At 37.2% G+C, this 12,436-nt stretch overlaps 1 protein-coding gene across 1 annotated transcript in view; it reads left to right on the top strand.

Moving 5' to 3' along the window:
- The window catches only part of COL19A1 (collagen type XIX alpha 1 chain), a 226,223-nt gene that overhangs the window by 100,851 nt on the left and 112,936 nt on the right, over positions 1-12,436 (top strand). The window contains exon 15 of the mRNA XM_074861812.1: positions 4,677-4,730. Within this exon, the coding sequence (XP_074717913.1) occupies positions 4,677-4,730 (54 nt within the window). The remainder of the gene's footprint in view (positions 1-4,676; positions 4,731-12,436) is intronic.

Genomic DNA, 12,436 nt, shown 5'->3' on the forward strand with positions numbered 1-12,436 from the left:
CAGTGACAAGTAAACCAGAATACTTGTTTTTCTCCAATTTGCATTCAGCAAATGGAGAATGGAGTTTAGCCTTTTAAAAATAGCTTTGTGTTACAGAGTCCCGCTCACTGTGTGATCCATGATAATCCCCAGATCCTTTTCTGCAGTAGTGCTACAGGGATTATTCTTTACTTATTATTTGTGCATCTGATTTCTCCATTTGGAGAGCACTACACTGTAAGATTTATTGGACTTGATTTTTTTTGATCGTTGTTCTGATTGATCAAAGTCATTTTGCATTTTAAGGGTTTTCTACAAAGAATAAAAATGGATGGCTGCCTCATTCCTGCTGACAGGAAAAGGCAAGTTCATCAGTGCAGTTTTGGAGCCACAGGCTGGGCTGGCTTCAGATCATTCTGTGCCTAAGATTTTGGACTGAGTTGAGGTGGTAGTTTGCCTTTATATAGGCTCGCTGGCTTAGAAATGCTTAGAGCTTGCTTAAAAGCTGATGCGCGACACTAAGCGGTAGTTAGCCAGTGTGAACGTCTTCAGTATTGCTCAGTCTGTGTAAGTGAAGCAGGAAGGAAGGATCTTTCTCCTGACATGTTATCCAGCTTGGTCAGGCATGACACCTGTTGTTTGGGGTTCTTTCACAAGACAGCAATGGCGTGGTTTGGAATTAGAGGTTTTTTGGTCACAGTTTCTTGATGAGTGTATCTACTGAGCTCTCTGAATTCCTGATGCCTATGAAACTTTGTGATCACCTGCTTTCTTGCTGTGTCTAAGTATCCTAAATAGTTGGGTTTGGGAAGACACAGGGTTCATGGTGACATCCTTCCAGGACATTACTGTTGAATTTAATTTTCTAGAAGTAGGAGTGTATTTCTGCAGTGTTTTATGCTGTCTCTTTCTGACCCTGCTTAGGTAATAGTCTGATGTGATACAGGGATAGAGCCTGTTAGGAAATAATCTTCTTGTGTCACTCAAGATCATTAGTCTGCCCTGATTTCCACTTCTTTTAAATGATATAGTGTCTCAGCAATCCTGAGGTGCTTCACTCTGAGTATTGCTGCTTTCCTGAAGTATGCTATCCCACATTCTGCAGAAGGGTTACAGGTCAGTCAATAAGAATGTTATTGGGATGGAGCCCTTCCTAACCCCAGCTCTCCAGACATCTATCAGCAAAAGCCAAAAGAGCCATAGGGGTATTTTTGAACTGAAGATGCTGATTTTTTTAAATTCATAACTTATTTAGGAAAAATCAATAAGCATTACTATGAGCTAGTTTCAGTTTAAAAGAAGCTGTGGAGAAATGGTCGCAAGAAGAGAAAATTCATGTAGAGTATTCTGCTGAGACAGAGCTGTAGCAAAACACAGAAGAGTGTTTTAAAAAAAAAAAAAAAAGGCATAGCTGTCTTAAAGATATGTAGGGTAAAAATCACAGTTTCAGAGGTTAAAAATGGTAAGGTATCCACACTGAGTGTTACTGTATAGCTTGCATACTTTGGAGAGTATTTCAGCTACTGTTAACAATGGTACTTTAAAATGCTTAGAACAAAGGATATCAGGAATTCATTAGAATCATTAACAAGTCAGCGCTGCAAAAAAAGACTTTACCTTTTTAGGTAATTTTTAGGTAGGAGTGTATTTTATTTCCAGATCCATTACTTTGCCTTTATAATGAGGAAATAGTATGCAAGGAAAATGAGGTAGCCTCTTAGTTGGACAGGTGTGTTGAAGGCTGGTACTCTTGTCTTGCAGGGGCCGTGTGTGAACCCCTGTCTCTAATTAAAGAATGTTATCACTGAATTCAGTGTATCCGCTATTACACACAGCAGACTGAATCCATCCCGGCAGTTGTATCAGAGCAACCCCCTCAGCTTGTTCCATTGGGTTAATTGAAAGCAGAATGCACCCAAAGAAATACAAATAACTCAGTGTTATATTGGATTAATTTTAGTTAACTAATAAACAAGGCATGGCACTTCCACAGTTTTGTCATCCTGTTTTTAGAATAAATAGTCTTTAATTGTCTCATCTGGATATAGTATAAGCAGGCAGGAAGATTAGATATGAAACAACATTAACACATTTTTCTCTCTTTTTTGTTAATCTATGAGGTAAGCCACAATGTTGATTATTAACAGCCTCCTCTACACTGCAGAGTGGCTTCAGCGATTCTGCAAATTGGCTAGATTTGAAGCTGTTAATTATGCAGTATGGTGCACTCCATAAAGGCAGAAATGAGCGTGACTTGGCTCAGTTCTCAGGAGAATAAATTGTACAAATTGGACCTCTGTTTTGTTTGAATTCTGGCTTCACAGAGGGCACGGACATTCCATACAGCAGGCTTGGTGAGGACAAATCATTTACTCCATTAAAAAGTCAGAATACATTCATAGTAAAATCACATACCTGGCAGAAAGCCAGGGACTCTGCAGAGGTCCAAGGCTCATTAACAGGGGGTGCTTTTCATCATTTCATCTAAGAAACTGACAAACGCCTTAAATCTGAATATCTTGTAAATCATAAGGAGGGGAGTTTTTCTTTCTTCTCTACGTTCACCAACCACACTTGTATGTGTCTAGAACTGCCCGCTGGCATTTTAAAGTTACCGTCTGCCTGCTGTAGAAGAAAAAGGCATGGTCTCCAACACATGCTGCTCACCTAACATGAAGGCAAATGATATGTGAGGGTGACGGGAGGGTTATTTAGCTTAGGCTCTCTGTCTAGGTTTTTATGTAAATGTAGGTGTTGCATAATGAATTATGACAAGATACTTTTACCTTAGGTTTCCACCTATAAATCAAGCAATTTACAGGATTCTACTACTTCTGAAGCAAATCTGTTCATATTCATATCATTTTCTCTTAAAGTGTGAAAGCAGATAAACAAATCATAGAAGAAAAAACAGCTCCATAAATTGGAAGGATTTTTAAGTCTTCTAGAAATATATTCAGATAAGGGGATACAATGTCAAATGTATGATTGTACCTTTGTAGCTCTTGCAAGATTGTAGCAATGTAACTTATATTAGCTGAAAGATCCTGAAAGCAGTATTAAATGTCCAGTGTGTCACAGTGATGAAAAGTAAAATGTCATTTTGGCAGTTTCTTCTAAAAGTTTAAGTGAGCTATTTTAAAAAAAGAGTAGTAAGTTTGGGAATTTGACTGTTATTTTTTTAAACTGACAGTGAAAGAAAATTACTATCTCAACCAGGGCCTTAATCCATAGAACAAAGTGGATTTTATAGTTTAACTTACTAAAATAACCAGCGTTAAATTCCTATAACTACTTTAGCAATAAATGCATAGATTTATCTGGGTTTTGGGGGGGGGAGGGGCTGACAAGCAAGAAGGGCAATACTTGAAGAAAAAACAGTATGATTCAGGCTAATGTGTAGCATTAAGTTTGTTATCAGCAAGATGTATTAAAATGGAAAAGATGAACTAGTGAAGCCATCTTGTGCATGGGATTATTAAATTCACAGTTTGCTGTTGCTAATTTGTTAGTAGGCTTCAGTTGTTTGAGAAAGCTCACAGAAATTCATTTTGCAAAACTGATTATTAGATGAAATTCCCTCTGTCATTGCCACTGGAGAAATAGCTCTGAATCAGGGTCACAAATGGAGTTAGCTGAATGATCTCAGTTCAATACCATTTACCTAACAGAATTATGAAGATGATGCTGACATAATTAATAGGTTCTGCTCAGACAAATGTGGTTCCCTGGAGATAATGGAAATTCAGTGCAGGGCTGTTCACTTTCTTTGATCAATATGAAGAGCTTGACTCTAGTAAAGTTAGTCCTCGCACTTTTATCAGAATTATGTTACTTTTATGATTTGACAAACTTCTGTCTAGTGACAGAGATGCAATTATAGAGCTGTTTAGACTTGTTGGTTCTGGAAGACATTCTCCCTTAAATTATGCTTCTTAAGCAGGTGTATTTTGTTCACTTTGATGAAATATGTGTTAACTAGAATAGCATGGTAGTTAGAGATAATACAGAACTGAATCCTTTCATGTACCCTAGAAAGAATATTGTGGGTTTTAGTCAGTGTTTCATGAGTAAACAGAGGAACCAGCCTGTATAGTCAATTCGGAAGGATTCTTCCCACCATTTTTTTCTTTTGTTTTATAATGTTCATATTCATACTTGTGAGAAAATTTTCAGAGCAAGAATTGTTTCCATTTTTCAAATGCAGTCAGTGAACCATATGCCAGTATGAGTCAAAAACAAATGATAATACTGAGGACAGTTCTGTTATCAGACATTTAAAACAAGAACTGTTTATTAAAAAGTGGTCTCCAAATGAAAGCAATTAATTTAATGTCAGTGTTAAGATTTTCAAAAGGAAAACTGTTCCCCGGTGTAAGTTTCTGTTTTACCACTATGTTCTCGGAGCACTGTGAGAACCAAGAATATTTTTCTGTGGTGAGTCTTTATGGATGTTCGGTGACACTGTGAAGTACAGAGAACTATAGCTCTCAGAGCACCAGACGTTTTTCAGAGGCATTTCTTTGGAAAGAATTTATGTTGGAATGTAAGAAATAGTTTTGCTTGTTCAACCAGCAATGTATATGTGGTACTTTATGTGGAACAGACCAGAATCTTAAAATATTTTTCCTGTTAAAAAGTGTCATGCGTTAGTATTTGTCTTGTGTATATAATAAACTAAATATTCATTATTTTAGGGTGAAAAAGGAGATAAAGGAGAACCAGGACCAGAAGGCATTCATGGAAGAGAGGTAAATTGAATTATAATGAAACAGTCAAGTTACAGACTTTTGGGGGGATGGTTAAGCATTGAAATTCAGAATTTATGTAAGGAGAGTGGTGGATTTAGAAAATGTGTATGCCTGGAGAATTAACATCCACAAGATGATGGGGAAAGAAAAAGAGATGCATTGAGGTGAGATGTGAGTTCTTAGGCCTTCAGGTTGGACAGGAGAGCTGTGGTTAAGGATGTGGTAGGTTCCATGATATTTCTGCAGAGGGCTCATGAGATAAACAGAAACAAGTGTAGGAATTAAAGCAACACAGTGTAGAAGAGAATCATTCCTGTTTGGACAGTCTGCTGGAAAAGAGGGCATTTCTGGAGGCAGGGTAAATCTAGGCCTGAAGCCTTGGCTTCTGAAAAGGAAAATACACAGGCTGTTTAGCCGTTCCTGGGTGAGAGCCATGGGTCATTTGCTGTGCCATGTGGCTCACGTGATAGAGAATTTGAGTTAAAATTTCACTTTTTCACACTGCCAGATTTCGCTGCCTACTTAGTTAATTGGTCTGGTCCACATTGGAGGTAGAGCTTGAATCTGTGTCTGAAAATATTGGATAATCCTGATCATTGTGTTCACATTCAAATTTGAACCTGAGCTAACACTATGGACAATACCCAGTAACAAACCTTACTTTTGCCTAATTTATTTTTAAATTTAAATTTATTTTTGTATATATTAAACCAAGATGAGAGGACAGAAAACGGAATTTTTTTCAATGCAATACTAACATGGCAAACCAGCATGATTTGAAGAGCAAGATTAAAAAAAAAATAAAATTCAAGCCAGCAGTTTTCTATATCCCCCTCTTCTCTGCCTGACTCCTCCTTGACCTAGCTGGGGGGTCAACCTGAGTTTAGGTTTTAATGCAGGATACTGTTGTCTCTCCAATTGCAAAGCACCACAGTTGAAGGCAGAGAGCATCTCACAGAGGGATCTGAACCTGACCAAATTCTGTGAGGAATGACTGGCATTAGGACTAGAATCCAGATACAGGATTTCGAAAAACCATTTGGCAAAGCTTTTTTAAGCAACTTTACCAAAAGAGTAAAAGTGTAAACATTTGACACAAAAATGCTGTGACAGTCTAGCTGGGTCTACTGAAAATGCAGTAAAACAGTCTACATGATTATGACACCTTTCATGTCATCTGGCTTTCTATGCACACTGTAACCATAAAAATAGTTTCCCTATTTTAGGTTATTATAATTTAATGCTAGATAAATCAGGCTCTTTTTGACTACTAGTGGATGCGCTCCATATGAAAACATATACTATGTACTGTGCTGAAACTACGTTTAGGTATTCAGAGGTATTCTTTTATACCCTGCCTATCTGTAAAGGTGAACTGTATACTTCTGTCATGCATACATATATGCTGACAGCATGGAAAAAACACATCTGTGTTTCTTTCCATAGCTCTGGGGACATTTCTGTGTTGGTCTTACACGATCTCCTTTACTACATGGGATCTTGTTCCATAAACCTTTTAGGAAGAGTAAGGTATACCAAGTATCTGGTGAACTCTGGAACATATTTGACATAGTGGCACTGTGAAAGTGTAAAATATTTTACCTATTTTGAAATATTTGCTGAACTGTTGTAATATGTCAAGAAGTGGTAGATTATCATCACAGGAACTGTCATTAAAAATTTTGCAAGTGAAATTGCACAAGGCAATATAACATTACGTTGTTTGAATCAACACATAATTTCTTTTTAATGACACTTATATAAAATGCTTTGGATTCAGTTATCACTGTGCATGGAGATGCCAGTCATTAAGTTTAAATTTAAAGGACTGTGTATCATTGACTCTTGGTTGCTATCAGTGTCTCTCAAACTCATTCCACATATAGAAATGTAACATCTGATATTTCTGAAATAATCAAGGTAATCTGCTTACATGGGTGTAATCTGCAGTGCTGTAGAAAGAAAGCCTGAAAACAGTTAAAGCTAGCAGTATCGGCTGCTGGCAGCTGTTGTCTCTGCCTGGAAGAGTGAGGGTTTCCATACTCACAAGTGAAGGACTTGAAAATGATGACTGAACATTTTATCTTGCACAAATGGTAGAAACATATTTGAATTTATTTTAATCAAAATCAGGAGAGTAGGTATCACAGAACAGTTTTGCTTGCTGTTTTCTTAGCTATACAAAAAGTTCTTGCTAGAATGACAGAGGGGAAGCCAGACCTGATTTGGAGACTAGGCTTTCTGTAATGAAGAAGAGATACTTTAAAAAGTTGAATTCACTCGTTGAATTCACGTTAGCACTGGTTGTGCTAACGGGTCAGTTAATCTCATTGAGAACCAGGTTTGGATGCAGGAACTGTGAATATATTTAACTGCTCTGCACATCTCCCAGTTTATCACTCCAGGAATCTGAGCCAAGATCTACAGTGCTGTGTCCCAGTCTGGGACATTATTCAAAATCCATCTGACAACATGAATACTTACTATAAATACTAGTAATGTGGTTGCCATTGTTTTTAGCCTCTTAAAGAGTAGCTATAAATAACTTAATATATTACTAATGTAGTTCTCCCATGGTATGTATTCACATTACATTTGTAAGCAGGTATTTATATAATATGAACAGTCAGTTTGCTTGAGTAGTATCTCTGTTTTATCCCTTGAGACATTTTTAGCCACTTGACATTAATAGTGCTATCATTTGTGTCACTGTAAGAAGTGAAGCTTCATAGACACACTGTCTGAAAGAAATCCTGATAAACACAGTTTCTTCTCCATCATGCTCATATCCCATATGGAATAAGGACAAATTTGCAATACAAATATCCGTTGAAACTATCTGTAGAGTAAGATCTATGTTATATTCATACGCTTGTCAATTGAATTGAAATAGAAAGAAAATCTTTGTCATTGAAACTTTTAGACTCTTTGTGGAGTCATGTCATTTTCTTGATCAGTGGTGCAGGTAGGAAGTGAATACCAGGGGATAATACCAATTAATGTTTTGCTGACATAAATGAAATCCTTCAGAAAAACTAGGTGAATACAGAAAGTTTTATCATATCTCTCAGCATGTGTCATGCTTAGCTAGGGAAAGAAAAGAGTCTTTCTTGTAAATTGTAAAAACCAGAAAAGTGTAAAAAAAATCTGAAATTAAAATCTAGTATATAATCTCTACAGCATTAAACCAAGTGATTCAATAATTATTTTTTTTTCTCCTGCTGGGAAATATGATACCCTAAGTGACTTTCAAAAAACTTTCCTACATAAAATTGTGTTACTCTTTACATACCTGATGTCAAAGCCTCTGAAAGTTCAGTGAAAGCCTCTGAAAATTCAGTGGAAACCTCTCAAATTCAGTGAGCAATGAAAAAAAATCCCAGGTTTTCAATGGAAAGATGGAAAACATATTGGACCTTTTTATTTTTATGCTTGTGGGAAAAGGTGAATAGAATATATGATAGTAAAAGTCATTTACCTTCACACCGTCATGGCCTGTATCTCTAATTTGAACTCTCTTAGTATTAGCATTGTAAGGAAATATTTTGATAGGAAGGGAAGAACCCTATTGCTTGAAAGTATGAAGTTGGTAATGATATTTAATTATATCTAGAGTTTGAGGATTCTGTTTGGAACAAACATGTAAGGAGGTAGTAGGCATTGCTCAGGATTCAGAAAATTCTGGTAGTATAGCAATTTGAAGTTTTTGAATGACATTAGCAAGAGAAGAGCAATGGCAATATTTAAATGTACATGAGACATAAAGTGAAAAATAGTATATTGTTTGGAGCTTTGAAAATAATTTGCTAAGTTAGAAGAGTTATCCCAACATATACAGCTTGGTGGTGTACAGCTGACTCTGAAGCTGTTGTTTTAATTTAGATTTTAAGACTGCTCTGTGAAGAAAGCGTAGTTCTGTTGTTTCACTCATTAGAGTATTTCCAAGTTTTACTACTCTGTAGAGATTGTTGATTTGATCTATAATAACTTGGTTGCACATTGTTGATTAGTGTGTTGGATTGTTTACTGTATTTCCAGTACTTTAGATAATATGTGGTGTTCTAGGAGATTTTTACCTGATATGAGATGGAACCAGAATACTCTAATGCAGGCCAAGAAATTGTAAGTAATGAATGATGTTTTTTCAAACAGGTATCTTTTAGAGTGAAAAACCTGTTCTCCTCTAAATATTATGCCAATCTTACAGGATTTTCCATTGCTACATGCATGCCACGTAGTGTATGCTGCATAAATAGGTGCATTTCTAGTGGGCAACACTTTGCTGCAGGAGCTGCTGGAGTCCTCTGGTTGGGGTCCAGCTGATACTTGCATTTTTTCATTGGGAAGAGCACCTGTCATCAGCTGCTGGTACCTTTTATCTGTTTCATCTCTTTTCTGTGATGATGTATAAGCACTGTCTGCTGTCCTCCCTCTCTCTGAGAAAAATTTCAGTGTATGATACAGTTTTCTCAGGCCTCGGTGAACCTGCTAGAGCATGTTAAGTCAGAATTCATCAAGTAAAGCATTAGGGCACAAAAAGCATGTTTTCCTTGGAGGGAACACTTAACATAACAATTTTCCTAATGTTCCTGAACTGTAGAAAGAGTTTTCTTATTGATAATTTAATGCAAAACTAACAGCTCAGTTATTTTGGTACTCTTTTTCGGACTTCTCTGGTCAAATTCATGTCTGTTGTTATGGTAAACATTTTGTCTCAGGGTGAGAGGTTAATGCACTTCTCAGATATTTCCCAGCTGTGGATAAGTAAGTAACTGATGGCAGCTGAGAAAAGGCTGTGGGCCCTGTCTTCTAACACTGCTGGCCAGGTTTGCATTGTGGTTGATATCTCTCTCTTTATCTCAATACTTTGTCTTCAACAAGCTGTTAAACAGAACCCTGGCTCTTGATGCCCCTGGTCCCTCTGGTCTCCAGTCCATACGGAAACCTTTCAGTCCAGTCACCTGCTGCCAGGCACCATAAGCCTTAGAAACCCTGGCAGCTCTGCAAGAGTTTCTCAGTAAGATTCCTCTTCTTAACCTAGCTTTCTTGAGGCTTCTGTGTTTGCTCCCAGATCAGCTCATTGTCAGTCTGCTGCTGAAAGTCTTCCTTAAACTTCCCAGGCCTGTCATTCAAATCCCCCATTTGGGCTGCAGGGATTGCCAGCTAGTCAGTCTCAGCCAGAGAGGTGTCTGCTCATTTAAACCCTTACAAATCCCTTGCGTGGCTTTTAAAACCAGCTGAACATCACAGTGTCAAGGTTAAAAGCAACAGACGAGTCTGCAAGAAAATCTGATAGCAGGCTCCTTTAAATTACAGAATGCTTTCCCCATCATGTGCAAGCACCAACACACGTTTCCCTTTTAATATAACTCCTGTAGGTTATATGGGAGTACACACAGAAGGTGTGTGCTTGGTTCAAGTTGTTGGGTGTTTGATAGACAGGTTAGATGATACTCCTAGGGGCTAGGATTCCTTCCTAGGGTAGTTCCTGAGACACTACAGGTGTATGGGATGTGATTTCCTAGCACGTGCAGCAACCTGTGAATCCTCTGTTCTCTTTCTCTTCTGTCCTTTTTGCTAGTGATGGTAGTAGTACTGGTTTGCAGACCATCATGTTGACCCAAAAGAATTGGTTTAGGGGAAGATGTTGTTTAGTTCCCTTTTCTCGCAAAACCTTTGACTGTTCTGATCTTATTCAGATGACTGAAAACATAGGAAGTGAAAAACTGTTTCATGTTCTGGTTATACATGGCACTTCTTTTGAATGAATAAAATATTCTCAGACTTGGAAGGAACATATCTATCACAACCTAAGTAAGGTTATTTTTTCTTCACCGTGGATTTCCAGAGCACAGCAAACATTGTATGAGACTGTTGCTGGTTTAAAAGGAAAATTGAAATAGAAAAACTGTCACCTTTTATGCCAGTGGTGTTGGGACACCATTAATAAAATCCCCCCCTTTGAAGAATTTGCGAAACTGTCATCCATTTTAGAGCTTTAAAGCACAGTTACTGTTGTAATTGTTTCCTTCTCCTAATCCAGTTGATTTTGTAGGCTAAGACTCCAGAAAACTAATATCACAGAAAAGTCTGGTTAAATATTTGTCAAAAATAGTGTCAACCAATATGGTAAGTTCTCCTTTAAATTCCTTCCACCAGAAGAAATACCATTGTCATTCCCCTCCAAACAAAAAACCTGCCTCTAGTGTAATCTTTCCCACATTGGCCCCAATTTTGCTGACTTTACACCTTCATTGATATTTGTGATACACTTGTTCCAGTAATTTCTCTGTTGGTCAGCAATTTTGTTACAGTAATACCTGTCATTTTATATATATATAAAAATGTCTTATTTCTGCCATTTCTCATGTTGTTATCTTCTTAGCCTTGAGTTGGCCTTATTACATGCATATCTTAATGTTTACTTTATATTTTGGCATCCATAGAGGAACCATAATGTAAGTTTATTCTGACCTGTAAAAGACCAAGCTGTAGTCCTTACAGAGGAGAAGAAGTACCAGCTGAAGACTGTTCATGAACTTGCAAATGCATATTATTATATTGCTTCCAAAAAGCTAGAATTAGGTTGGGGTAGAATTCAATAATTCATTTACCCTGTTATGAGAGCTGCTGGAATTTTTACTCAGTTCTTGAATTTCTGGCAAATCTGGTAACAGACTCCTTAGATCAATAGAAATTAGTTTGCTGTTTTCAAAACTGACCTCATTCTCCTACAATACTGCAGAAAGCAAGCTTTTCTAATTTAAAGCTTAATCTAAAATCATCCAAATTATATCTGTTTGGATAGCCACATCCATTTTACTGAAGCATCCTGTTCTGGTCTCTGCCAGAGACAGGATACTGTACTGTACTGCACTAAAAGGGGCTACAGATTTGACTTAGCACAGGAATTCTTCTTATGTCATTTCAGAGACAGTCAGCAGCAGCTAAACCTCTCAGCAGCTTTAAAAGGGTGCCTGTAGGGAAGAATAGGCATGGTGCAGTACCAGATGTGTTTTTGCAAGCATGCACTATGTCTGGAACTTACTAAGATGATAATATTTTTAAAAGGTACATAATGTTTAGAAGAACAAGAAATACTTCTAAAATGGGATAACCTTTCAAGCAATTGTTTTTTCTGATACTACTTTTCTTTCTTGGGGTTTTGAACTGCAAAGAAACGCTAATTCTAGCATTTTAAAATAAATACTTGATATAAAAACCTTCCTGGGTCCGCAGAAATACTGCTTCAAACACTCTAAGGCTTGTTGTCAAATATGTAGTGTCCTTTTTATATGAAGTCGACTTCTGTGGTCATCATCTCTGCAGTAGCTGTCAAACTGCATACCTCGCTGAAGTGCACTGCAGGAACACTAGTAAAAGCTTTAAATACACCAATTAGGAAAAAATGAGGTTCATAGTTTGGCAGTGCATGGCTTAGGTTCAGTACCTTTCATCTGCAGTTGTATTTTCTGTTCAGCAGAGACACACAGAGATACAGCACTGTCTGAGAGTTGCAAATTTTTTTTTACCTTTATCTTTTCTCTTCTGTAAATATACAGCCTAAGAGCTAATTCATAAACTCAAACCTGTTGTTCCATTTCTAATTTCCTAATATTGATTTTGAACTAAATCCATACAGTTTGCATACCCTAAAATGGCTTTTTAGAATATGGAGTGGTTGTGTTTTACGCAGTCTTTCAGAA

This window comes from Strix uralensis, chromosome 3, assembly GCF_047716275.1.
Source record: "Strix uralensis isolate ZFMK-TIS-50842 chromosome 3, bStrUra1, whole genome shotgun sequence".
Lineage (NCBI taxonomy): Eukaryota > Metazoa > Chordata > Aves > Strigiformes > Strigidae > Strix > Strix uralensis.